At 37.7% G+C, this 27,701-nt stretch overlaps 1 protein-coding gene across 3 annotated transcripts in view; it reads left to right on the top strand.

The window, feature by feature from the left end:
• LOC126380022 (GTPase-activating Rap/Ran-GAP domain-like protein 3) overlaps nucleotides 1–27,229 on the top strand; it is a 314,259-nt gene extending 287,030 nt beyond the window's left edge. Inside the window, exons 9-28 of one of the 3 annotated variants that reach the window (XM_050029130.1) lie at nucleotides 5,949–6,055; nucleotides 9,193–9,327; nucleotides 10,319–10,445; nucleotides 11,445–11,543; nucleotides 13,051–13,154; nucleotides 16,093–16,198; nucleotides 16,642–16,784; nucleotides 19,066–19,188; nucleotides 19,516–19,675; nucleotides 20,088–20,228; nucleotides 20,541–20,822; nucleotides 21,044–21,153; nucleotides 22,026–22,139; nucleotides 22,475–22,586; nucleotides 22,826–22,915; nucleotides 23,093–23,214; nucleotides 23,759–23,910; nucleotides 24,285–24,433; nucleotides 24,771–24,897; nucleotides 25,239–27,229. In XM_050029130.1, coding sequence (XP_049885087.1) covers nucleotides 5,949–6,055; nucleotides 9,193–9,327; nucleotides 10,319–10,445; nucleotides 11,445–11,543; nucleotides 13,051–13,154; nucleotides 16,093–16,198; nucleotides 16,642–16,784; nucleotides 19,066–19,188; nucleotides 19,516–19,675; nucleotides 20,088–20,228; nucleotides 20,541–20,822; nucleotides 21,044–21,153; nucleotides 22,026–22,139; nucleotides 22,475–22,586; nucleotides 22,826–22,915; nucleotides 23,093–23,214; nucleotides 23,759–23,910; nucleotides 24,285–24,433; nucleotides 24,771–24,897; nucleotides 25,239–25,320 — 2,585 coding nt within the window. In that variant the 3' untranslated portion in view covers nucleotides 25,321–27,229. The remainder of the gene's footprint in view (nucleotides 1–5,948; nucleotides 6,056–9,192; nucleotides 9,328–10,318; nucleotides 10,446–11,444; nucleotides 11,544–13,050; nucleotides 13,155–16,092; nucleotides 16,199–16,641; nucleotides 16,785–19,065; nucleotides 19,189–19,515; nucleotides 19,676–20,087; nucleotides 20,229–20,540; nucleotides 20,823–21,043; nucleotides 21,154–22,025; nucleotides 22,140–22,474; nucleotides 22,587–22,825; nucleotides 22,916–23,092; nucleotides 23,215–23,758; nucleotides 23,911–24,284; nucleotides 24,434–24,770; nucleotides 24,898–25,238) is intronic. The other 2 variants (XM_050029111.1, XM_050029120.1) reach the window with 2 other exon arrangements.
• The last annotated feature ends 472 nt before the right edge of the window (nucleotides 27,230–27,701 follow it).

Genomic DNA, 27,701 nt, shown 5'->3' with positions numbered 1-27,701 from the left:
AATCGCAATATATTGTGAATTCTCGAGACGTTATTGCGCAACCTTGCCAGATTTAGGTTCTAAATCGAACCGGCTTTTGTAACCGGTTCGCGTCTGGGAAATTCATAAAAGTTTTCTACACGTGTTCACGTTGCGAAGTCTTGAGGTCTGAACACTGAACAACAAAGTCGATAAAGCGAGTCACTCAAACGCGGATTGGATGGGTAGTGCGTGACTTTGCCTGGGCTTCGACATACTTCACTGGCTACGATTTTATTTATTTTCTTTTGATCGTCTCACTCCGTGGTCACTCATGCGATAATTGTATTGACATTTCGCCACAACTACTCTAATCTAACAGGGAATATGAAGGGTTTTGGTTTCGCCTGTTATTTATAGGCCCCTTTCTTATTCGTAGAAAGTGCTGAATGTGGGTTAAATCTATATTCCCCGCTGTTTACTAGGACCCCAGTAGGGACTAATTTCGAAATAGACACCAATTCATTTAAGCAACTATATTTGATTAAAGTTCGAACTTCTACTGGTCATGTTCGGCTTTTTGTGCCCAAATCCTGCATTATTTTAGAAATAGTTTGATAGTGAATACTATTGGACGGAATTGACATACGTCAACAGCTATTCTAGATTATAAACAGATCAGGCGCAGCATCGCCATAATATTATGTATGAGATACAGTTCCCCTTGTAAATCTGGTTATTTCAATCAGTTGGATGATGTATGAAGCTCTTAAACGTGAATATTCGTGCGTGACGAAACCTGTGAAGGCAAGGCTATGACTTCATTATCATGCGTCTGTCGTTCGATGACACAAACATGGAAGTAAGATATTTTACTCAACCAAATTGGGCATTTGGAACAAGATAAACAACAGCTCTCAATACCACGCGATGACCCGATATAAGTACTTACTATCTTTACAGGACCAACCAGAAAATACTACTTACTATATAAAAATACAGTTAATGTTATCCCGTTTCTACAAGACCACACGACGTTGTAGGTTCATTACGACGCTGTAGCTCCGTCTCTCTACATAATACTGATCTACGTACAACATTATTCGTTGTGTGTAATCCTATTCCAATAACGCAAACAAGCGGCAATGCCGATTTTCCATCTCTTTTGTTTTACGCAAAACGTTTTATATAAGTCTCCAGACGAACGAAATTAAAAATAAATTCCCAGATAACGCTCAAGTTATTCACTCCACTCAAATCAAAAGCACCTTGAAACGAGTCGTAATCAAACTGTCAAGATATCCGAGCATAAAAACCTGTCAGAAACAAAACAAAATCCTATTTATTTTCGTAGGCCTACGGACGCAGACATTCAATCTAGGACGAAGAATTTACTTTCTTCTTGGTCCTTGTGGCTTTATGGTATGATAATAATCTATCTAAAATAGGCCTCCGTGAGAGAAGCTCGTAGTGGTCGCACCCGACCAGGATCTCCCGTTTCTCCGACAGTAAGATGATTAAGCAGTCGATCCCAACTACGAGTACTTCTTCGTTACATGAGCCATGTCAAGGTCTATAGCGGCTACCTCTAACACCACGGTCGACTACGTAGGTATGATAGTAATCTATCTAAATTAGGCCTCCGTGAGAGAAGCTCGTAGTGGTCGCACCCGACCAGGATCTCCCGTTTCTCCGACAGTAAGGTGATTAAGCAGTCGATCCCAACTACGAGTACTTCTTCGTTACATGAGCCATGTCAAGGTCTATAGCGGCTACCTCTAACACCACGGTCGACTACGTGATGACATAATTACTTAAGTACATTCTATGCCCCTGCCTCTTATGTCTTGACCCGACATAGAATCTAAATGACATTGTTAGCTAATTACACAACGGTGGGGTAAACGTCCATCATTCGAGCTGTCTCAAACATCTGTAGATAAAGCTGCGTGTTCATTACGGCATTTCTGTTTAAAAAAAACCGCTTATACCTATATCTAATGTCTTTAAGACAAATAAGGCTAAAATAGAATTGCTATTGCGTCGCCAAAATAACAATAATAATAACATATAATATCAATCGAAGGTTTATGGATTTATATTTAATAATTATTTTGAAAGGTAAAAAATATTGTTTATAAGTAAAAATGTTTGCCAAAAGAACAGAGTTTAAAAGTTCGTTTTACAATCCTTAATTATATTACTTAGTATAAGTACCTATTTATGTAACTAATATTGAATAGACGTACACTTTGTAACTCTGGGGAAATTCTATTGCGAATTTGAGTTATATAGTCATTGAAAGAGGCTTGAGACAAGGTGACTCAATTGTCTCTCAAACATTGTCAATCTTCTTCTTCTATCGTGTGGGTTGTAAGGTGAAATACCAACCTCATCAACCCTAGTATCAGGATTATTATTGAGCCGCTAAAGGGCCCTGACATGGCTCATGTAACGACTACTTACTTACATCAGTAAGTAGTAACCGGGACCAACGGCTTAACGTGCCTTCCGAAGCACGGGTCATCTTACTTTTTGGACAATCAGGTGAGGTTAGGTGATTGTCAGTTATTGATACCTAAACGGACTTGTTATATTAAATGAGTAAGTTTTTGCGAAAATTACTTCGCTGATATGAAATGCGAAGCCAAAAACCTGCAGGTTCTTAAATTTATATTTTAAGTTATATCTGCATTTTCTTGTCTGCAGAAAAGGAAAGGGACGAATGATTGACAACTGTTAATTTTAAAATGACTGAATATACCGAGCGAATTAATTTTGTCGGGTTATTGGTCAATATAAAATTTTGGGGGGTTTTCAAATTACTGCATACAATTGACGTGTGTTCCATAAATTTTATGCTTGTCGATTACTTGTCCCTTTCCTTTTCGGCGGATAAGAAAATGACAGGTTTAACTTAAAATAAACTTAGATGGTGTGCAATGGACCATTGGTTGCATGATTGTTTTTACAAATCAGCGGGGTTGAGTTGAATAACTAATTAACTGTCTGTCTGTCCTTTCTAGGTGCCCCGAATTTACACGACAGTTTTATTTGCCTTTATATCTTCGAACTCTGGTACTCATATCATCATCAGCCCATTAACATCCCCACTACTGGGGCACAGACCTTCCCTATGGATGGATAAGGAGATGTACGACAAGCGACAGCCATGTTTTTCCTCGATGGATGCCTTAGAATAGGAAGTTTTACTCCTTATTCTATGGAATAAGGTAGTGTCCAACTAGTCATCAAATCAGTTGATCTGAATCCACTTGATCTGAATCAACCCGCAAAGTTTTCGTTACAATGTCACTAACGCCATGTATGTGGAATTATATTTATTATTTGACTACAAATTCCCTTCTAACGATTTGTCGCTTTGCTTACAAGTTAATGATGTGGAAACTACGAATATTCAATCGAAGTAGGTAAGTATACATAAACTTTGATACTCTAAATCAATTAAGTATTCAAGTTAACGAAATTAATCAAAGTTTACAAATACCTACAAGTTGTTTCTTGTTAAATTAAGTAATCCTTAATGTCAGGCGGTTCTTACTTTCCTATACAAATTCAACTTACGTCATTTTGTATAAAACATTTGGAAAGTTATTAAGTCTTCTGAAGAAAAGTTTTCGTATCCTTTACCATCGTTTACCCAGACTTTTATTCCGGGTTCCATTTAACTGAACAGAAGGGAATAGGACAACGATTTTATACAAAAATAAATGGCATCTAATCTCACATCAAATCCAACCCGATGGGGAAAACGGGTTGAAAGGCCACATTGACGCGTTTTACCTAAAAATCAATATTGTTATTTCTCATTTTTTAACGTTGCGCACTTACATTTGTAAGCGCAAATGACAAATTGCAATATTGCGTTTTGACAGATAGGTTTATTGAGTATATGTTTATAGCGAAAAACGTTCAATCAATCAATCATTAATTCTTTATTGCACATATATTTACTTTACATTACTTTAATGTTACGTTGAACGTTATTGTGGCAGAATCTCATTTATATTTTCTAATTCTTAACTTATTCAAAAGACCTTGTTCCACAGCTGTAACGTGTTTACATTATGAATCATGCTATGGAGTTAAAATCAACAATCTTCTCGCATGTTTGTACTAACTGCCTAACTCATTCTGTTTGATCTCTGATACAGTATTCAACAATTGCGCCTATATTCCAAGTAACTGTTTATTATGTTGACTCATAATTAATCGACTGACGGAATACGCATTGGAGCAAACCCTAATCTTATACAACACCCATGTTTACCTTACGAAAGTCCCTTAAGCGGCAAAGAAATATCATATTGAAAGATGATCACACGTCACAACAAACGCTCAAGACAATTCTGAGAACTCTGACATACTTCCACTAAAGTACGCTTCTGTTTGGTTTTATTTTGTTCTTCATAAATCCTCTACTTTCAACTTCTGTCAGCCTGGTTTTTCTCCAAGCTTAACTACGTTTCTCGGAAGCAAGACTTCTCTAAGGTGGCGGAAAAGTTATGACGTGAACCGAACCTTGTTTCTTTCAAACTTCTGAATCTTTTATTGAAGGTAACACATTAGCCAGTTTTATTTAGACGTTGCCTTTCTATCTTTTACTTCGATGGTCTTACTCATATTGACAGATTCAATCTGACCTCGTTGATAATTTAATATCGTTGCAGATTTGATAAGCCTTTTAAAGTAAACTGAAGATTTGCCAATCGTTGAATTATTAATGGCGCCCGGCATGGGGCCGAGTTATTAAGATTAAGATCCAAGTCTTATTGTAAACGTTTAATTCTGCAAACGGAATTTTAAAGAAAATGTAGTTGTTATAAACATTATAGATACGTACTTATATTTACAAATTATGTTGATACAAATATTTTTCTTTATGTATTTTACTGTATAAAACTTTCTACGGCAAGGAAAGCCCTTTATGTATCCTTTTTTTTATTTATAAGTACATTAATATCTAAATAACCACTGTAACTTAATCAATTTAGTCAAGGTTTTCTTTTAAATACCAGCACGTGTAAAGGACTTTTGTTGTCGTTATCAACACTTTTCCGGCTTTGCTAATAGCAAACAGCAATACAAACAGATGTTTTTAATAGATTTTCCTTATCTTGTAAAGACTTGTCGTCATTTTAATGTTTATTAAAAATATAGTGTATTCGTGCAAACAATGCTAAGGGAAAATAAACTTTCTTTATATACAAAAATGAAAATAAAAAAATACTTTTAAAAATTCAAGTTGTTTTCTCGTTGGTCTTACAGAAAGCTCTGTAAGGTGTTCATCTTGCGATGGATGTACCTCTGACTACCCCTATTGGGATATAATCACGAGCTTTGACAAAAAATAATTTGTCCATGGTTGGGAAAATAATAACCCTGGGAACTTATTCCCAGATTTGATTAAGATCAACCCCTTAACTTTATAAACTTAAAAGAGATTATAGATTTCTTTGTACGTCAACCGAATTTCGGCCTGTATAATGTGTTACTATAGGAACGTGTAAAGCATAAAGTATCAAAGCCAAAGAATCACACCTTATTTCGGATGCGGACTTCGTTGAATCAAACACATTTATCTGATCTAGTACCTGGTAAATCTTCTCCTGTACTTATAAGTTATTTAGATTTTTCCTTGACTACGGCAACTAGAAAGTATAAATTCAAAACTTTATACAAAAGTTTTGCTCACTAGCGATAGATATTTATTTTAAATTTAATTTAAGCACATTCGAAATTAAATAAACTTTTCACTTTGAATAGTTTCAGCAGGTACTTACAACGTTTTATTTTAAAATGACCATAAAATTTATAAATATCGAAATATCCTTTATTCCGTATACCTACCTAAAATTTCAAAGAACACAAGTTTGGCTGTTCTAGGACAAAAAGTACGAAGTACATACTGCGTTTCGAAGAAATGTTTCATAGTTTGAGTGACATTGAAACGAATGTGTTTTTTACAGTGCATCAGAATTACATAGGCGTGGACGGAGCCAGAGAACCATATCTACTGAGCGTCGTGCAAGAAGGGGGCGCGGGACTTTTACGAGCCATACTCTTTAATAAAATGGTAAGGAACTCACCTGGTACCTCTCTATTACGTAGACACACACTCACACACAATACATGTATTGTAATTCGACAAAAAAAGTAAAAAGTAGCATGGAGAGTTAGGAAAATGCTACACCTTCAAGAGCGTGACTCTTAAATTAGTGATGTGAATTCGACAACATATTACAGAAATATCAAAACCTGTTTAAAAAAAACATTAATCATTTTGTAAAAAAAAAACAAGTCCCAATATTGAAATAGGCAGCATTGTCACCTTAGGACGTTAATTATTTTCGTCCTAATCTGAGAGTAAGCGGTAAGCGGACCCTGTGAAAAAGCGGATAACGCTAGGGGGATGATGATGATGGAAACCGAAAGTAAGATGATCCGTGCTACTATTTACTTAAGTATGTAAGTAATACTTATAGTTGTTACATGAGCCATGTCAGCGGCCTTTGGTGGATCAATTGTAACCCTGACACTAGAGTTGATGAGATCGTTTATTATTCTCATAACTCACACGGGAGAAGAAGATCCTAATCTCACTCGTGACTTAAAGCAGAATTGGCCCACCTACCTTTGTCCAGTATAATATGTCTTGACTGAATAGGCCGTCAGGCAAGGTATCTTACCAGGGGCGGATCTACTCAAGGGTTTTCGGGGCTGCACCCCAAGGCCCCCTGGATACAAAAGGATCGAATAGACTACCGATTTCATAATACACACACTAATTTCAAAGTCGCGCTCTTGTCGGTGTCGAATTCTCCATGCTACTTTTTAGGGAAAAATAGGGCAGTGGTTTCTTTCTTACCTTCCGCCCCGCATTACTCTGTCTGACGAGAGTGAGATGGCGCCCAGAGTAGTCTATTTCAAAGACGTACTAGAACTCCTGTTGTAATAGTACTGACAGTTACTGTACTGCTGCCGTCTGTCAGGTTCCAAGTTACAGTCCCTCTGACTTGCCCCTTCCATCCTGCATTGCCGTATCGATGGCTCCTATCTCCGCCTCTGCAACCGTTGAGGTCTTCACCCGTATCCCTGGGCAAGGGTTCTACGTTATACCCCGTAGGTCTGGGTCCTATCCGAACTCAGCCACCACCTCACTCTGGCCTACTGAAGTAAGCCCACGCCTGCGGCAAGGACGCGTCGAACAGGAATTGCCAGTGGAGGGCAGAGAAGATGACTCTGTCCCCCCTGGGGCCAGGTTAATAGTCTTGTATGAAACCAAAACCTCATAATAAATAAATAAATTATTTAATGACTGTCCTTTTATATCTATTATGCCGTATCCTAAATAACTGTACAAAAGAGTTTTGTAATAAAATTGCAATTAATTGAGTAATTAGGTGCTCCTAACTATCATGAAAAGCTAGACACTGAATTGTGTATAAAATTTCTATAGTATTAAACATATTATTGTTAGTGAAATTAGATTTTGAAAAAAAAAGAAACTGTGTTCAACAATGCAAGAATTGACCCAATGCCCCACAAATTCACTATCCGCCCCTGTTTCTCACCGTACCGTTACCACCATCTACCTGGACCCTTCTTACACGATGGCTTCTAGTCATTTTGTCAAACATAACTCACGTCCCTTAGCTGCGTGGCTTAGTTGATATCCAGCGGCCACCAACCAACGTAAATGCGTCCATAAAATCTTAAAACACTACTCTATTCGAAGGCTTAAAAGAAACATTTGGTAAAAGTTTTCCCACCAAGGTTATTAAGTCTTTTTCCTTTTGCTGATGGAAATCTTAATGTGTAAACGTATCGAGTGTGTTTAACTTTTGTAGCGTTTACGTATTAGGGAAAGGTGATATTCGACGCAATAAAAAGTAGGTAGGTACCTGTAGGAAAATATTCCAGTCATTGTCAAGTTTCAAACTTTTTTATCCAACTTTAACAAAGACTCATTTGAGTTTAACTTAATACTTTTTTATCATCTAAGTACATAGAAGTGATTCGTGATTTTTCACACGCTTTCATATTATCTACTCCTGCCATCCCAGTGCTGTCTGAAAAGGATGGATACGTACGTTTGTATGTACCTACCTACGAGTGTTTATCCCTAAGGTTGCCTGGAAGAAATTGCTTTTTAGCAATAAGGCCGCCGATTGTGCTTCTCTTGTCACTTTTGTAATTGTTGTTTTTAATATTGTGTTTATATGTACAATAAAGCGTGTTTGTGTTGTATGTACCTACGATATAGTACTAAGTAAATTTACATTAGTAATCGGTAATGACCACTTTAGATAAATAAATATCACATCTTTCCAATAGAAATTTCCTAGCAAAATTAGACGTTTGACCTCGTCACGCATTTTCTTTTGCCGATGGAATACAACCTTTATACCGAAGCCCGGTATACAGATTGTGGAGATTAACCCAACGAAACACGTACGCATTGGATGGACATAAAAATATATTGTTATATTTACGTAAACCTTTTTGAAAGTAGGAAGACCGTAATAAATGCGTAATTAGAATTAAGTAGGATTCTTTCTGGCAAAATAAGTAATAAGAAATAGACTACATCAAGATTGTTAGATGATGAGAAATGGCAACTTACATTTCATCATCACTAATTTAAGAGCCACGCTCTTGTTAGTATAGCATCATCCATTCTACTTTTTAGGGAAAAATAGAGCTGTGGTGAAAAGTAGTGGAAACTGGAAACCCTTGCCTTCTGCCCCGCAGTACTCTGTATGTCTGTGTAACCTGGAAACTGCAAAGGGCAGCAATTACTGTCAGTACAATTCAGAGGCGGAGGACAGGAGTCCTAGTACAGCTTTGAAATAGACTATACTGGACACTTACATTTACGCTGAAAAAAAATATCAACCATGAAATTCCCCCTAATTTACATTAATTACGAAGGAAAAATTCAAAGGTACGTAGTATAGATAGATATATAGATAAAATATTTTATTGAACACAATGGACACAAGATACAGGAAGTCACAACATTGTATTGTATTGTTGCGGCCTAACCCACCAAAATTTTACCAAAATATTTTCAAAGCTATTTTTAAAATTAAGCGCGTAGACTGCATTTCTACTATGGACTCGCTCAAAATTAGATTACATGCAATGGGCTTCAGATGCAAAAAAAAAATACAGCTAGAAATGTACAATGCTGTTTGTTGTTCCCTACAGGGTGCCCACAAGATATACCTGCCACCGAGCGCATGGAACAGCGGTGGAGGTGGTCAGGCGCCTACCAGACCCACAGTCAAACAGATCCTGGCACAGTTTCCAGCCATGGAGAGAGTCGACAAGGTGCCAAGAGAGGTGAGGATAAGGATAACATGATTATTTATGACAGGACTGTTAAGCCACAACATGATGAAAATAATAAAGGGTCTGTGTCTACACGCATGCGAACGTGTGAAATAATCATAGTACCGGGTAAAGGGTACCGGGTAGTAGTAGTAATGGTTGTAATAGTAGGGGTAGATTGCCTGGAAGAGATTGCAACCTTAGCAATAACGCATGTTATACTACCTATCTAATTATAATACCTAATGTATTTTTAATATGATTTAAGTGCAATAAAGAGTTTTTATATTGTATTGTACTTTATTATAATTGTATTTTCTCTATCTCTATTATATATTTCTATTAGCTTGTAATGCAATAAGTTTTATTGTACTATCATAAAACTAAGTACTAACTAAGTACTTACTATCATAAATACATCTGACAATAAAAAAATGTTAATCTTAATGCGCGTGAACAAAATTCAGAAAGTACTTACTTAACAACTTCATAAGAAGTATAATAGAAGTCAAAGTAAAATGAACTCTAGTAAATCAAAATGATTTAATTTCGCAGGTTTACCTGCGTATACTCTACGCAGCCCCATTATAGACATTGTTCAAATCTCATTGTTTTCCTGGAAGGAACGGAACACTTCGTCTATTCATTTGAGGGTGTTAACCTAGAAGTAAAAACAGAACCTCAGATCTGATAGCAGACATAGCTTTGCACTGACAAATTATGAGACTTTATCTTCAATTCAATCGACGCCGTATCGGCAAAATTTGAATTCAGAAATCGCTTTTCATTTCAATATTGGAACCGAGATGCCGTAAAGTATGAAAAACTGAAATGTAAAACATTATTTCGGCCCGGCTAACTTTGTTACGAACGTCATCATAGAGTTACATTTATCCAGTAGCCTGAATAAGGCTTAACGAAGGCGTTTGTCCGACACAACCTAGCTCAATGCAATCAGTAGACGTTTTCCACGAATGATAAACAAGGTAATTTTCTCAATCAGATTACGTGTGCTGAACTTCAAAAGGATGTGTTACTACTTGAAGAGCAAGAGGGGTCTGTCAACTTCAAAATTGGCGTCATGTTGATGACTCCGGGCCAGAAGACTGACGACGAGATGCTGTCGAACGGTAAGTAGGTTAAAGGAAAGTTTTGACTTGATGAAAAGAAAATTAGTAACTAGAAGAAAATTTATTTCGACTCATATTTTAATTAGGGCTCTGAATTAACTTGTGTTTAGGGTATCATCATCATCAGCCCATTAACGTCCCCACTGCAGGGGCACGGGCCTTCCCTATGGATGGATAGGGAGATCGGGCCTTAAACCATCACGCGGGCCAAGTGCGGATTGATGGTTATTAACGACTGCTAATGCAACCGGGACCAACGGCTTAGCGTGCCTTCCGAAGCACGGAGGAGCTCGAGCTGAAAACTTTTTTTTTGTGGTCACCCATCCTATGTCCGGCCTTTGCGAAAGTTGTTTAACTTCAACAATCACCAAGCCGAGCCGAGCGCATTAACCGCTGCGCCACCGAGCTCCTCAAGTTTAGGGTATATTTTTCGGCTATTAACCGAAATGATGTTTTGTAAAAATAACCAACGTCTGCAAGATGTAAAAAGAGATTACCTATAGTGCCCGTTCTAAAGCAATAAAACTTAAAGTAAAGCTTCCAAGTAAAATTAGGAAAGCACTTAAAGACGTTATTCTGTTTTCACTCCTCTATAAAGCAAGATGTCCAACAGTAATTAAGACTTCAATTTGTGCGGCATTGTCTTAGGGATTCGAAACTCTTTATAGACTTTCTGAGAGGGGTCGTAAATGATCATCTATAGCTAAGGGATCTGAATAAATGTAATGTTAGCCGATCGTTGTCCAAGGGTTTCACGTGGAAGGTTATGCGGGTGTCCCGGGTTTCGAACTTATGTTGGTAGGTAACGTTAGTTATACCTAAGACAAAAATATATGAAATAAATAGGCAGTATTATTTCCTCTCGCATTATCTATGTATATTATAGGTAGGTACCTGAAACAAAGCACTTCCGCTATCAATGTTGTCATGTGTAATTGTATTTGTAAATTAAACAAAATTATATTTTCAAAATATTGATATTTTATTGAAATATTTCAGAGAAAGGCGACGAGAAATGGGAACGATTTATTTCGCTTTTGGGAGACAAAATTCGATTAAGAGGATGGAATCGCTTTCGTGGAGGCCTTGACGTCAAAGGTCAGCCAAAACACTTTTCAATACCAATTTATTTTATCTGATGCAAAATTTTAATTATATTAGTCACTACTTTATTATTATTAATTTTATTTATTGTATTGATATATCTTACATAGGTACATGAATTGCAGTAATACTTAACTGCAATTAATTCGAAATTAAAAAGCGCCTAATTTAATATTAGGGAAGTAGATATGAATAGTTTTCAAATTCTGGCAAGCACAAATTTAATTTTAATTTAGTGTTCCGGTTCCAAAACGAACTATATATCTTTCTTGCAGTAAATAAAGGACTGCCCTATTTTAAAAACGCTTAAACTAAATTAAAATTAAATTTTATTCCCCAGAAGCAGGGCCACTACCCTACTGATCTACCTTTCAGCACGCGGAATATTTTCCAATAAGTATCATATTTCAGTGAACACTGTGTTCTGCGAAGTTTTAACAATAATCCATAGCTGAACTTCGAACAAAATAATGTGATTTCAGATTAGGGAAGGCAAAGAGGAAAGTTCCACCTTCCTTCTTACAATGTGCAGGTAAAATTAAAGGTCGCTGAATTTTTCCCTTAGGCCAATATTTTGTTAGGGAAACATATTAAGTAAGTTCGGAAGTATATTGTACTTACATACTTATTCAGCAGAAACAGAAAAGTAACTTTATCTGCGGCTGTAATAGAACTACTGGAAAATTGGAAATAGGATTATTTATAATTGTTATTGTAACTCAGTAGATAAGTATTATATTGCCGAAATTGTTTTTATACGCTGAACCGTTAGTTTCATTAATATAAACATAACGCCCCTTCACTGGGCAAAACCCTCCCTTCAATCAACCGGAGAGGGTATGGAGCATACTCCACCACGCTGATCCACTGCGGGATCGTGGAAGTATTTTTGAGGGATAATAAAAACTAGGGACCAACAGGTTACCATGCCCGGAATCATCTTACTTTTTCTTACCGTCTCACTCTTACCACGTAGGTAAGTGCAAGCGAGAAATACAGTAGCAGTAGTAGTAGTTTTGCCTTACTCTTTAACGGCTTATGGGCATTTAAGATTCAAAAATTCAAAAGATTTATTTTTCAAAATTGGCTTACAAAGTTAGCGCTTTTTGAACGTCAAAAATTAAATTACATATTATGTAACTAGCTGTAAAACTACTACCACATCGGAATCTGTAACGCTGAGGGAAAGACGTGGCCAGAAAACCTCCCAGCACAGGGCCCTAGTCCTACTGTTTCACGTTTTCCTTTATTTATTTTTTAAATCCAGTTTGTATTACATAATTTATAAACTTAAATACAATGGTATTTCAATTGCGGTCGGTGGAAGGAAAGTTTAGACTAAAGCAAGACACAAAGTAAAGTAAATCTAGGTCTACGCCCGATACAAATTGGTGCGGAGCGGAAAGTGACTGTTCTAAAGGTAGTATTATTCTTTATTCTACACCCCTGGAAAGCTGTCGGTTCAATTATTTATTACTTCAACAAATTTTCTTGTAAACAGGCGACATGACTGGCAGTCACTCCATCTACACGATGCATCAGGGTCATGAGATCATGTTCCACGTCTCCACGATGTTGCCCTTCTCCAAGGATAATAAACAACAGGTTTGTTCCATATCATCATCATCAGCCCATTAACATCCCCACTGCTGGGGCACGGGCCTTCCCAATGGATGGATAGGGAGATCGGGCCTTAAACCATCACGCGGGCCCAGTGCGGATTGATGGTTATTAACGACTGCTAATGCAGCCGGGACCAACGGCTTAACGTGCCTTCCGAAGCACAGAGGAGCTCGAGATGAAAACTTTTTTTTGTGGTCACCCATCCTATGACCGGCCTTTGCAAAAGTTGCTTTACTTCAACAATCGCAGACCGAGCGCGTTAACAGCTGCGCCACCGAGCTCCTCAAGTTTAGGGTATATTTTTCGGCTATTAACCGAAATGATGTTTTGTAAAAATAACCAACGTCTGCAAAATGTAAAAAGAGATTACCTATAGTTCCATATAATAAGTACTTATACCTACTTAGTATTAAGGTCACCTTCACAATTGTTAAGTTACGGTAGCTATCTTCTTGTCTACAAATAGAAATCATAGTACCTATATACTAACGTAGTTAATATATGACGTAATGTCTTTCACGCTAGGTCATACCTATCACATTACCTTATTCGGTTTCTTTTTTCTTCAACAAAGAAAATGATGACCTTATTTATTCTGTGGTCGCGCCTATGCCTTATACTTTCATGCAAACTAATATACACTATTAATGTAGACGAGGTGTTACTAAATTGTAAGTATGTGGGAAAATACCTATAATCTATATTTAACCTCTTAAATCGGTCCTGCGCTTTCTTAAGTAAGTACCTACAAAAAAAATAGTTATTTTAAGTACGTAGAGCGAGCACTCAACAGTGATTGTCTCGAAGAAGAAAATAATTACTCTACAAACAATCAAACAATCAAATGTACACGGTATATAAATACCTCTCCACACAAACAATGTAAAACAAAAGAAGTACCTATTCATTTAAGTAGAAATACACATTGTGAAATACACTGTTGCAAAGGCTTTCGTGTCGAAACTGATGACCGTTGCGCTGCAAACCTGCAAACCCGACTTTGTTACTGTGATTCGACTACCAACCGTCTCTATTGTATCGCTTTTCATTGTACTAACTTCATATTATGATACTTGTAATGTGTTTGTATTTAAATACCTACTTAAGATTTTAGTTTCTAACCAGTTGTTCCATATTTTAAATCACATCAAAATAACATGAAAATTATCTACTCTACGAAAGCACAATCGAGCTTAGTGGGTAGGTACGAGTCTACAAAAATCCACAGTCAAACAACACTATATTTTTTTGACGTGACTTATTCTAGATTTGCCGCAAATCGTGGCTGATTTTGCTAACTGACATATCTGTATTTTTTTGATAAAGTGATTTATGTCATATTGATAATTGTAAAAGATGCAAATCAGTTTCGCCAAGAGTTGCAAATAGGTCAGTTGGCGGCATCAGCGATAGAATGGCATTAACTATTAGGCCGGACAAAAGGGGAGAGCTGAGAGCCCTCAACATTGTTAGAACGTACTTTTTCTTTTTTTGACGTGACTTATTGTAGATTTGCAAATGGCACTTGTTATTTCGCAAGACAACTTAGAACGAACTATCTAAATACTAATTCCTAAATATAATAGTTAGACTTAGGCACAGTACAAAGTAACTATATATAACTACTTTAGATGACATACGTATGTACGTATAACAACATGACTTCGCAACTATAAGTCAAGCCACAACGTTGTTAAAACTTCAACATGGTTGCCTACAAAACTTTGTCTTACACTAGTGCTAAATTGGATTGGTTTTTGGGTTTTCAGGGTTCTGTTCAAAAATGTATCACCTTCGTCTGTGTATCAGTTACAGTTAGATACAACCGATCACGAATGTCTTTGAATTGACAACGCTTAAAAAGTACTCGTACCCAGATGACAATTATATCGATATTCCGGCGGGGACCCGTGCAGTATCAAAACGAATTGATAATTTATCTATTAACTACATATAAACTAGGATCGATTCCCGACATCACGGTAGATAATACTAAATTAAGCAAGTTCGACTTGCTCTTGACAAGGCTTTTTATCAGAAAGTTGGACTGTGACTTTCTAACTCGAACACAAGGACGTTATTTTAGAAACTCATTATTTTTATCACAAAGGTACGATATTTTAGTACTAAAATTATAATTTTATGACAATAGCCGCGAATTAAAAGATACATACATATGTACCGGGGTAAGTAGAGACTATGGAATTCCATTCGATTTCTTTAAAATTTTGAAATCAAAAGATAAACAGAATAATTAAACCTATAGCTATAACGCAACAGCCTCTACCCTTTCCATCAACAATAATTAATAAGCTCTTATCACACTCTACACAGAAATTTACATATTATTTCTATGAAAAAACCAAAAAGTTTCATTCTTGGAAAAACCACTCAGAGTAGATCCAAGCTACACATGACTCTACCGTGCCATTCTCAACTCTACCATTGCGTGTAGGTTACGATTATGTCATGACCAACCTCACCTCAAATGTTTTACAATTAGGCTACGTTTACACGGCGACTATTCGATTCGATTAATTCACTTATTTCTGACGGCCTTTAATATAATGAACATGAGATTTGCCCGCATAGAGTCTGTGTGATCAATAAGTTTTTATATTACCACTGCGATAAAATCTCGTATAGGCCTTACTACATATCAAGTATATAGGTACCTACAGTGTCCCTCTTTCGAATACAAACGAATGCTAATTTCCATGTTGATCAATTATTAGATTTATCGTATATTAGAATTTGAATACAGAACTAAGAACTTGCCTACTTTATCGTTTGTTTTGTTTTGATTCCCGCGTGTACTAAACTGCACATCACTTATAAGCACACTACTTATCCACCACTCTCTTCTCCGTTGTTCTCTTTGCACTTATCCATAAGCCTGAATTTATCTTTTTTGTTTCAGCTGGAAAGAAAACGTCATATCGGCAACGACATAGTGAACATAGTGTTCACGGACGACTGTGCTCACAACACATTCAACCCGCAATGCGTAAAGAGTCACTTCACTCGTATCCTTTGTACATTGCTTCCGTTACTTTGTCCCCTTAACAAAGTAACAAACAAAATAACTTCGTCCCCTAACAAAGTAACCCTTTTGTTTTGACTCCTATCGCTACATCTTTTGCGGCTCAGCCAGGAAAGTTTACTTTATGGCGTCATAAAATCGTAAGGTGAAAGTATCACGGAAAATATTGTTCGGTCTGGGTTACAAATATTCTCCATTATATTATTAAGTAAATGCATTTGGTAATATTGTTACAATAAAAATACCTAAAACGTAATAGAGCATACTTACTCTTATCCTGTCTTCAAAGTTGTTCTAGTTATTTTTCAAACTCTTTGAAGGCTATTAAGAACAAGCGACTTAGAAAGCCACCACTAGCCTTGCACAATCCTCTGAAAAATATACACGAAGTAACTGTACTTATAATTTCCTTAAACCCCCTATCAGACATATTCGCAGTGGTATCGGAAGTGGAAGGCGAGGGTTACAGGCTGAGCGTATACAGTGATGACACGGTGCCACCATTCGGACCTTCGCTGCCGTGTCCGCCTGTCTTCAACGACCCGCAACTCTTCAGGGAGTTTTTATTGGTAAGTACCAACACACAAAACAGATTCATATAAATCGAGTTTGCTAACAGCCACTCGTACACCACACCCATAAGAACACAATAAGTACAGAGTATAAGTATAGAGTAGTTGTAAAAGAAGACGCACAATAACAATCATTTTCATGCTAAAGACCGTGGCTAAAGCAAGCTTACCCTTTAAAAAATAAAGTAAGTACTCGTAGATATCTATTTAAAAGTTTTATTGCTACCTATAAATAAGAAAACCACCTTTGCCCGCTAGCATTTTTAATCCGTTTTAAAAGTAGTTTCTTATTACTTTTCGTATACATTATATTATATAAAGCTACAAACCCATGTACTGACTGACTGACTGACTCACTGACTCACTGACTCACTGACAGGGTTGTTCTCCCAGAAGGAGCGCCGGGGGGTAAAAATGATGTATGGGAGATGTGATCAAGATCTTCCGATGAGTATGGGAAAACTTCCAGATCTTGGAAAACTGCTCCGCATCAGGGAGACACCCTACAGTCTGGCAAAACTATCGCACCTGGAACGATTCTTTTTTTACAAAACCTTCTTAAATCTTGGTCAAATTTTATCGTCGGTGAAAAAAAATCAAAATGGTGGAAAAACAAGATGGCCGCCATACAAAATTTCGTTTTTCCAGAAAATGTCTCGGAGGTAAAAATGATGTATGGGAGGTGTGATCGAAACGTCAAGCTGAGTATGGAAAAACTGTTCGATCTTGAAAAACTGCTCCGCATCAGGGAGACACCCTACAGCCTGGCAAAACTATAAAACCTGGAGCAATTTTTTTTTCGCATAACATATTTAAATCTTGGTCGAATCCAATCGCCGGTGAAAAAAAATCAAAATGGCGGAAAAACAAGATGGCCACCATACAAAATTTTGTTTTTCCAGAAAAAAGCTTCAGAGGTAAAATTTATGTATAGGAATGTGATCGGAACGTCATGTCGAGTATGAAAATACGTCTGGGTTTTCGATAGCTGCTCCGCATCAGGGAGACACCCTACGGCCTGGCAAAACTATCGCACCTGGAACTTTTTTATTTTCACGAAACCTATTTAAATCTTGGTCAAATTTTATCGCGGGTGAAAAAAAACAAAATGGCCGAAAAACAAGATGGCCGCCATACAAATTTTTGTTTTTCCAGAAAATGTCTCAGAGCTAAAATTGATGTATAGGGGTGTGATCGGAACGTCATCTTGGAAAACTGCTCCGCATCAGGGAGACACCCTACGGCCTGGCAAAACTATAGCACCTAGAACTTTTTTGATTTCACGAGACCTATTCAAGTCTTGGTCAAATTCTATCGCGGTAAAAAAATGGCGGGAAAACAAGACACGCGAGCAGCTTGCTGCGAGCGAACCACGCGACATCTAGTATAGAATATATATATATAGAAAGGCGACAGTCTAAAGACCCTTTTCTCGAGCAATTTTGCTAATAAGTTCTACCTATCCGGGAATCAGCATTTTTTTATCACAGCGGGTGCGGAATAAAAGTACTTAGATACATTAAGCGCGACCCTTCCTAATCAGTAAATATTACCTCGTCCCAAGAACAGCATCACTCCAAACGAAATATTTTGGGATCCGTACTTATTTGGAACTTTAGAGAGAAGAGAGACGCCAAAAATTTGGCTACGGATGCTACGGTCAATTGGAGGTAATAAAGTTTCTGTAAACTAATTTCAAATTTACTCAACCATGGCTTGTGGACTACCCTTATGTGTCCCTAACTAACAAAATCACGGTGCAATGAAGTGTACATTTACATTTTAGAGTTTAATTGAATGGCTAACCTAGTTTTGCAATTTTATTTTTTATAAGTACTGCTAAAACCCGAGAGAAACTTTCAGAATTTTATTAATTATTTCCATAACATAAGACTAAGGATGATACAGAATGACTGATCTAGATTAAGTAGGTAACAAAAGAAATGTGCATCGTCAAGAGAACTATCTCAAAAACGAAGACTATCAACTACTCTTTGTAGCAGATTGCAATTATAAACATGTGTGTACAATTAAGCAGAACCAGAGTAAACGGGAGAGATAGAACTTCAAGAATCCACCTTAAAAAGAACTAGTGTAACTAACGCACTTCTAGGTACAGGAACCACTAATTACTTACTTGCTTACCAAGAAATCTTGACGCTCCGATCCCTAGACTTCTATAACCGCCGTCGTCCTGATCCCAATGGTCACAGGCTCGTGATCAGCGTTCTTGAAAGTGACATGGGCCTTAAGCTAAATCCGAAATAAATCTTTGCAGGTAAAGCTAATGAACGGGGAAAAGGCAGCGTTCCAAACACCGACGTTCGCGTTGAAGAGACAGAGGACGCTGGACACCCTGATACGCGACATCTACGCCGAACACTGCTCGGACCACAAGGTGGTGAGTCTTCTTCTTCTATCGTGTGGGTTGTGAGGTGCAGTACCAACCTCATCAACCCTACTGTCAGGGTTACTATTGAGCCGCCAAAAGCCCCGGGCCGGGCAGGCGGGGGTGGTGAGTTCCACTATTCCATCATCATAAATTATTTTCATACATTGAGAGAGTATATGCATATGCGTATAGGTGATTTAGAAAATAACTGTTTATCTCCTTTTATAAGCAATTCATTCAACCATTACGTCAATTTCAGTCTTCGATCGTTTTAACTTACTGTCTATAATTTCAGGCTTAGACCTTAAATGATTAATAACTCAAATTACCTTTCAGCCAATGCTATCGCGGCGCGCATTATCGGACGTGTGGTCAGGCGGCGCAGGCGCAGGCGGCGCTGGCGCGGCGCGGACGGAACGATTCCTGCACGTCGGACAAGCGTTGAAGCTCGACGCCGTGCTGAGAGGAGACGCTCCTACCAGTCTTGTTTCCACTGGTCAGTTTGTGGTTGCATTTTTTTACCGGCCTTTATCTTCTTCGTATATCGTGTGGTTCGTGAGGTGGATGACCAACCTCACCTACTAGTACTTTATTGATACTTAATTCTGAACTCATCATTGATGAACAACATAACACAAACAGCCTATATACGTCCCCCTGCTGGGCACAGGCCTCTCAATCAACCGGAGGGGGTATGGAGCATACTCCACCACGCCATCACGCGCCATTGATGAACCATAGAAATGCGATGATTGCCAAGGGTCATAAAGAAAATAGAAGCATTGTACAGATTTTTTTGGGAGTTAAGATTCTCACACAAAATACAAAGAAAGGAAACGCAGTTGAAAATACATCTCCTTCTACACTTTGTTTCCTGTTTGCGTAAAATTGTATTGTTTTCTGCACAGGATCTGGTGGTTCTCGGAGAGCACCGTGGGAAGGTCGCGTGTGGCGGTCAGCACCGCTGCCAGCCACTCCTGTCTGCGCTGAACAGCTGGCTGAAGGACGCCTTCTGCTCTCCACCACCTCCAACACTTACATTTTAGAAGGTATCTTCATTTCTTAATAGTCCCTTGTAACCTTGTAGTTCTTTAAAATAATTAAAGCGTCGGCAGGCGTCTTCTGATAGCCAAAAACTGAAAGCCGATACTTATCCATATAAGTTTAAGAGAGGCATATTGCTGGGTTTTGAGAAAGAAAAAATCTACTACAACGGGTGGTTGTTGACTGAATACTTTATTTCCTTGCCAAATCTAATAATTAGGTAGGTAAAATATCAGGATCATTTGTTTAATCTGACTAGCTAACTTCAAAGCACACTCCAAACTCTGCACATCCATACTTTGATATTCATATATTAGGTACATACCTGGTTTCAGAAACCGGCACAACGCGGGTAGTGTTACGATGGGAGGGATGCGTGCGCGCCGCTCGGGTGACGGAGAGAGCCGGACTTTTCCGAGTGGGAGCGAGAGTGATCGGCGGAGGGTCAACAACCGGCGGGGCCGGAGGTGCGGGGTTATACGCACTGCCGCTGCAAGAGCTTTGCGCTGGCGCATGGGCAATGCGACCTCTCCAAGACTGCAAGCACGCAAGACTACCGCGCACAAAAACTGCGCATTACTTCGACGTTTTGGAACAAGGTTTGTGTTTTATGTCAAACATTATAAAATTAGGCACTTACAGAGCTTTAAGGAAAATGAATATAAAATAGAAATAAATGAGATGTAAGTCGAATGTAAACATAGCTTAGATTCAACTTAGGAGAGCATCGAACGTTGTATTTTGAATAAATCTCCAACTTAGTAGAGGTATAGTATGTGCTTCTGCATCAAACATATTATAACATGCAAAAACTTCACAGGTGAAGGAGGTAAAACGACATTAGCCGTAGCGGTTGGTAGAAGGGTTCTCTTGATGCTCGAAGAACAAAAGACTGATAGCGAAATGGGATTCGAATATACACATATCAAGGTACACACTGATTAATAATTATTCAAAAATCTATATAATTTATTAGTACAGCTTTTTCTGACCATCCCACGAAATAGGGACCATATTACCTTGTTCAATAGCGAATTATTGGGACAGTCTGTGCAAAATAGCCAACTAGTTATCTGACTTTCTAAGCCCCCTGAAATAACTAGTTATGCTCGTACTAACAGGTTTCTATTTCCTTCAAACTTAGAAGAGTAAATTAATAAATACGGTTAAATACGTCCAAATCGACCGATATTTATCGATGAGTATCAATCGAAACCGAAATAATATCGACCGCGAGCTGAAGAAACCTTTTATACTGGATCGGGTAGTTAGTAACTTAACGTGTTGATTTTTCAATAAACAGATTAGATTATTTATCAATGGTATCAGTGGCAGCCCTAGGGCGGTGCGAGCGGTCACCGAAACAGCACTGAAATGGGGGGGGGGGCAAAATCATCCAAGACTGGTCCACCCTAGCCGCAAACTAACTTCATCGGGTTGCATTCCGGTCACATAAAACTCATAGGGGGTGGCCGGAAACATTTTTAAAAGTTTCAAATAGGTAAATTTCGGTGGCCGTAAACTAATAGAAAAAAAAATGTATTTTAAGGGGCTGAGGGGTGCCACTTTGCTATGGTCTCGCACTATCTAAATATATTGCTAGGGCCGCCACTGAATGGAAGAGTACAATTATGTATGGAAAAAATCTGGAACACTTTATTCTACGAATAGACGCTGTCTGACTATTGAGAACTCGCCCATTTATCAACTATCCATCCGTAACTAGATTCCAAACACCCTACAAACGTTGAGACGTCTTTTCATTTACTCTGACGAATTTCTACTCACGCTTTTCCTTTCAGGATATTCAACTAAGTGAATCGCCAGTACTGATTAAACTAATGGATGGTGAAGTAGGAGTCTTAGTAGTTGGATATAAACATCATTGGGAAGTGCTAGAATCTACCACTGGACAGGTAAGAAAATAAAATATACTTTAAGTAATGAAGAATAAAAGAAAATACTTACTTAAAGCTTGAAAATTGTAAAGAAGCTTAAGTGAAACTTAAGATTTTATTTATTTACTTTAAACACGTCGCTATTGCTAACAATTGATCAAATCCTTAGAACGTGGATTTCGTCACGATATTTTCCTTCGCCGTTGAGGCAAGAACCGTACAGCACTTTCTTTTCTTTTTTCTTTTCTTTTTTCTTTTCTTTTTCTTTTTAACCTCTTAAAGAGGCCGAATGGAGTCAAGAGCAAACCCATTTGATTAAAAAAAAATAGTCAAATAATTTACCTTTGTTGAAGGTGGTGAAAAGAGCAGAAAGTTCTGACGATAACACGCCACGACGAGGCACTCTAGTCAACGCACTGCGCATTGGAGATGAAAGAGACGGACAAATAGTTCTATGTTATAATCGTAAGTACTAAAAAACTTGTAGCAAATATGTTGCTGGCAACAAAGGTTTAAAATATTTTACATATGACAACGCGAATGTGTTGTGTAGAACTATGAATAAACAGAACAAAACCCTCGACCTCTCGCCACCATCTACACTACTGACCGCTAGGAGAACCAAACGAAGACGACTAAACGAACTAAAAATCTAAAATCCTTCAATGAACATATTCACTGTTTATTTTTTCACACTGTTACAGATACGTGTCACTTTGAAAGACTAACTACTAAAGGCATGGAAAGCGATGGCGAGTACGACTTCCATTGGACAACTGTGCCTGCTGCTGTCGGTAAGTAGACTATTTACTTTTTTTAAATTTTACTTCGCCTCTTCAAGCAATATGCCGGAGTAAGTGTTACCTCCCTTGAACACACACCACTACAATTTAGCTGTCGACTATGTTGCTCTTGCTCTGGTATACGGCGTGTTGGTTCATATATTACATAAAAAGAATGTTTGGTTTCAGTATGCGCGTTTCCATACATAATGGCATTTGCTGAAGACCTCCTAGAGATACGATTAGTAGCAAACGGGTCGTTGGTACACGCCGCCTGCATACCGGGGCTTAAGTTGCTGTGCGGGAGACGGGTAAGTCTTGAAACTAAAATAATAGAGACGATTTGTTTTTTATAGGTAGCTAAGTACTTAGAATAGAAATCATCTATGTTAAAATACAACCTGTCTAGGCGTTCTTAAAAGCTAGTACAAATCACGAAACAGGTTTTATTAAAAAAGAACGACAATGTTAATGACTATATCGCAAATTTTAAAATACTCTCTATACTAAAAGTCAAGAATTTTAGCGAACCGCTCGATACGAGATGCCTTACACGGCTACACATATGGGATAACCTGTCACAATAAAGGCTGTCCAACAATGGAAGGACAAGTCTCACTCGACATCTAAAACTGTAGAAAAGAACTGCTGAAAGTCCAAGGATTGATTGTAAGTTTTTGGAAAAATAAAAATTATTAAACCCAATGTGCAGAGAGCGAATTCAAAAATCATCGGTTTCCTCAACTTTCACCCTCGGACTCAGCAGATTTATAGGATGAGAGTCCTCAACATCTGAGAGAAAATTAAAATAAGTCGCAGCCGATAACAGACTTACCAACCAAAACCACTTTGCAGGATATATTCTACGTAGCCTGCGCGCCAGAGTACGTTCCATTGACAAGGGAAATTGACCCTTGCTTCTTACAACACGATAATGAGCTGATGCGTCAGATGAGCAACAAGTGCGGCCCCTACTCTGTAGATGAAGATGACAATAATGAGAACAAGTAAGTATAGACGTTGGAGTAATAAAAAAGAGGAGTTGATAATGTAGCCCTGAATGGATTTTGGCCAATGAATAGTCGAGCATTTCATCCTAAAAGATATCATTACCTGAAACCACGCATTTTGAATGAAGAATCTTTATTCGCGGTCCAAAATCCTTTTCATAAAATCTCCAACGTTTAACTATTTTATCTCGAAAGTGCTTAGGAGATTAGTTTCCTTTTCAGACTGCATGAACCAAATTGCAACAGCTGCTGCTTAAGACTAGTTGTCGTCAAGTTGAATATTTTTCAAAACCAATATTCTGATAACATTCCTACTGCCTGCCGAAACGAAAATATATTTTTTTGGTAATTTAACAAAATGTTTCCAACAGAGGGGAATCTAACCCCAGCCAGAACAACCGCACATTGTCCGAGACCAACTCGACCTCAAGCAGAAGCAGCTCCTTGTCTTCTGAACATGAGAACATCAGACCGCCTCTGACGCGCATGGCGCCAATCTCGCCGCCCAGTTCACCGCAAGGTATGACTAATTGACTACTTACCTCTTAAACACATTTATCTTATGGAAACCCTCTTACAGGACCATCTGGGTAGGTATATTGAGGCATCGTCATCACAACCTGCATCTTCAGCACCTTGAGATTCTTAACGTATATTATCTAAATTTTATGACCCTATTCTTAAATCATGCTCATAAAGCAATTATTCTGATACTTGGTTTTAAATTTCTACAATAGATGGCTCGACGATCACAGTCCACTCCAATATAGTGACTTACTCTTGTAGAGTATGGATTTACCGGTAAACTAGTTCGCTACTATCTAGTGACAAAATTCTAAATATACCTGTCTCCTCAGTACTTCCAGAGAACAGTGGGCGGTGCGTACGCATCTACAAGATTCCGCAGAGCAACCTCAGCGCGGGTACTTATCAGCGACAGTCAGTTTCGGCGGACCAGGTCGTCACGTCCTATTTCTCAGACAGGTGAGACAATAAGATTTTACTAGTATATTAGAAAGTCTATAAAATAGCTTCTCCCCTACTAGCCGACCCCTGGTCCTGTACCGATTTTAGTCTTGCAGCTACTTTTCCTCGACTTTACTGAAAAATCTGCAGTAGATTTATGCGGATAAGACGTTCAACAAAAGAAATATCTAGTGGACAAAAAAGCTAAACTAAAAAACTAGTCACCAAGACGAGTGAGTGCAAGGTGCAAAAACTTATAATGTGACCACCCTATAGAGGTGATCCGCAAAGATTCAGCAGTAGACTAATGTACACGGTGTTGTAAGTTCTTTATTTTTTACCATTTTTGTATATTTCAGGCCAAACAGCATGAGGCAAAGGTTAGCAGAGTTGCGATTGGACAGCAAGTCTAGAGGAGGGGGCGATGACGAAACTTTATAAACGCACTCAACGGAGTAGCTAGGATCGAATCAGGTGCACAATTTTAAAACTAAATATATACATTTACAATATATAATATTCCAATGTTGTTATGTTAGTATCTCTAATATTAAAATGTTTATTCAGTGGAATTTGGCAGAAAATAGTAGAAACTGGTCATCATTTTTACCTCTAGCAACCCTGGGGCTCTTAAAAGTAAACGAAGAGATTTTAAGACCATGTGGGTAAAAAAATAGTACCTATCTAAACTAAATTCTACTCTTTTTTGCCATAAGTTGTACATAAATTAGTTTTCTTGTTTGTAGTATGTTCAAGTAGTTTTAGAATGTAGAATGAAACAGCGTTTATTGATAATGATGTGATACGGGTGATGTGATGCGTAGAAAGATGTTTATTATGAATTATAGAAATATGAACTATGAAGTATATTTAGAGAACGTACATAAAGTTTACCAACATTAGAAAAAAATATCAGAGAAATTAGTAAACAATAGAAAGTCAATATATTTATTTCTTCAAAATAAAATAATTTTCGTGAAGTATATAGACTTCAAATTGTATACATGTTACATGTAATAATATGCACAAATGATTATGCTCAAGTCATTGGATTAACCATCTATTGTCGATCATCATCCGAAAATAAAATATTATGTAGTTGAAAATTATACAATATAAAGAATTGAAATTAGAATTGATTAAGAATTATTACAATACGTTAATAAGATTTTTAAAGATAGAATAAATTGTAAATAGCGTCTTAATAAAATAAATATCGTAACGATTTGAATCTCTATAAAGTAAAGCGTTCAATGACAAGACAAAAAGTGATGTTGTATCATAGTTATATCTAGCTAATAAGGAACTGTAATGATTGAGTTAATTGTCACCTGAATGTAAAATATTTGGACAACAGAAAAGAAGTGCCATCCAATTATTCGGTTACCTTTCTAGATTTAATATAAACTTTAACATTTGCGATGCAAGAGAATTGAAATCTTATAAGTGTTGATACAGATCTTATCTTTGTTGTAAATAGAACAGTTGTAGATTTAATTAGTAGTAGACTGTATACTACCGAATTGAGGTAGTCATAGTAGTCACCCATCTTGTCTAGTAATAGATGTTCGTTTGTTTCGAGGGTCCGGCCAGAAAGGTCCTGATAAACCCCAAACCGATATTTCAGACGGATTTTTACGCAATTTTTCCTATATAACAAAATAAGATCACGACTATGCATAGTCCATCGCAAGATGAATAAAGATGAATGAACACCTTACCGAGCTTTCCGTTCGACCAACATGACAGGTGGTGAGCCGTATCGCCGCTAATAACGGTAAAAATATGGAAAATAAATTAATAATTTTGGTGTAAGACCGGTACCTATACCGGGGTTCAAACCAACGCTACCCGTTTAAGAAGCAAGCCGGTGCACCACAGGACCACAGTGACCTAATACAGTCAGTACACGAACATATTTTATTGCAGGGACTTAGTCCTGTTAAAGCAAGCGATCGCTTATATCACAGACCGCCGTGACCGTATACCGTAGACCGAGCGACACTCATAGAGTTTACACCTCCTTTAGGTCATTGGTCTGCGGATCATAAGCTCACAACTATATTTCCAATTGGGCTAGTTAGCGGTATATCCATCGCAAGATGAACTGACTAGACTACCCACGCTTTTTCCTTTCCACGAATTTTCTGTTAGATCAACATGATAGGTGATGAGGCGTATCCCGATCTGTAGATCAATGCCCTAACTATATTCCTCCTAGAATGTAAACCTTGTCTGAATTAGTCATGCCATCATGGTCACTAGTGATTTTGAAATCGATTATTTATCTAGTCATAAATGAAGTCATCCTTTAGGAGTAAGGATGTGCTGCCAAAGGATGTTTTCGAGGTACCGACTTTGGTACCATGTCACATTAACTTTTTTGACAAATTGAACTGTAAGTCTCACTAAATGTCAAATATGTTAGTGCGACAGAGTCCTAAAGTGGGTAGATTATATTGCTCATGACTGTACCCCGCCAGTCACAAGTTGGTAGTGTGACTAGAGATCGACAATACAACGGTGTCATGTTGAAAGTTGTATGAAGCGTCGCGCTGTAAAGTACGCTTGCGCGTTTCAGGACTGCATTCAATGTTTGCGCGCCATCTGTTGGTTATGTGCGAAACTAGCTGGTCAATCTTGTTGGGTCGACCTATATGACTAAATCATACTACCTCTCAATTCGGTAGTTTCCTGATCATATATTTCGATGATATTATTAAAGTTTTAGCATATAGACATATTAAGTGTGACTGTAGATATTTCATATTAGATAGTAGTGTTTCAGTGTTGTACTACGGAAGTAATCTTACCAAAGAAAG

Source organism: Pectinophora gossypiella, chromosome 3 (assembly GCF_024362695.1).
Source record: "Pectinophora gossypiella chromosome 3, ilPecGoss1.1, whole genome shotgun sequence".
Lineage (NCBI taxonomy): Eukaryota > Metazoa > Arthropoda > Insecta > Lepidoptera > Gelechiidae > Pectinophora > Pectinophora gossypiella.
The sequence above is the reverse complement of the archived record's forward strand: the minus strand, read 5'-3'. Positions and strand labels throughout refer to the sequence as shown.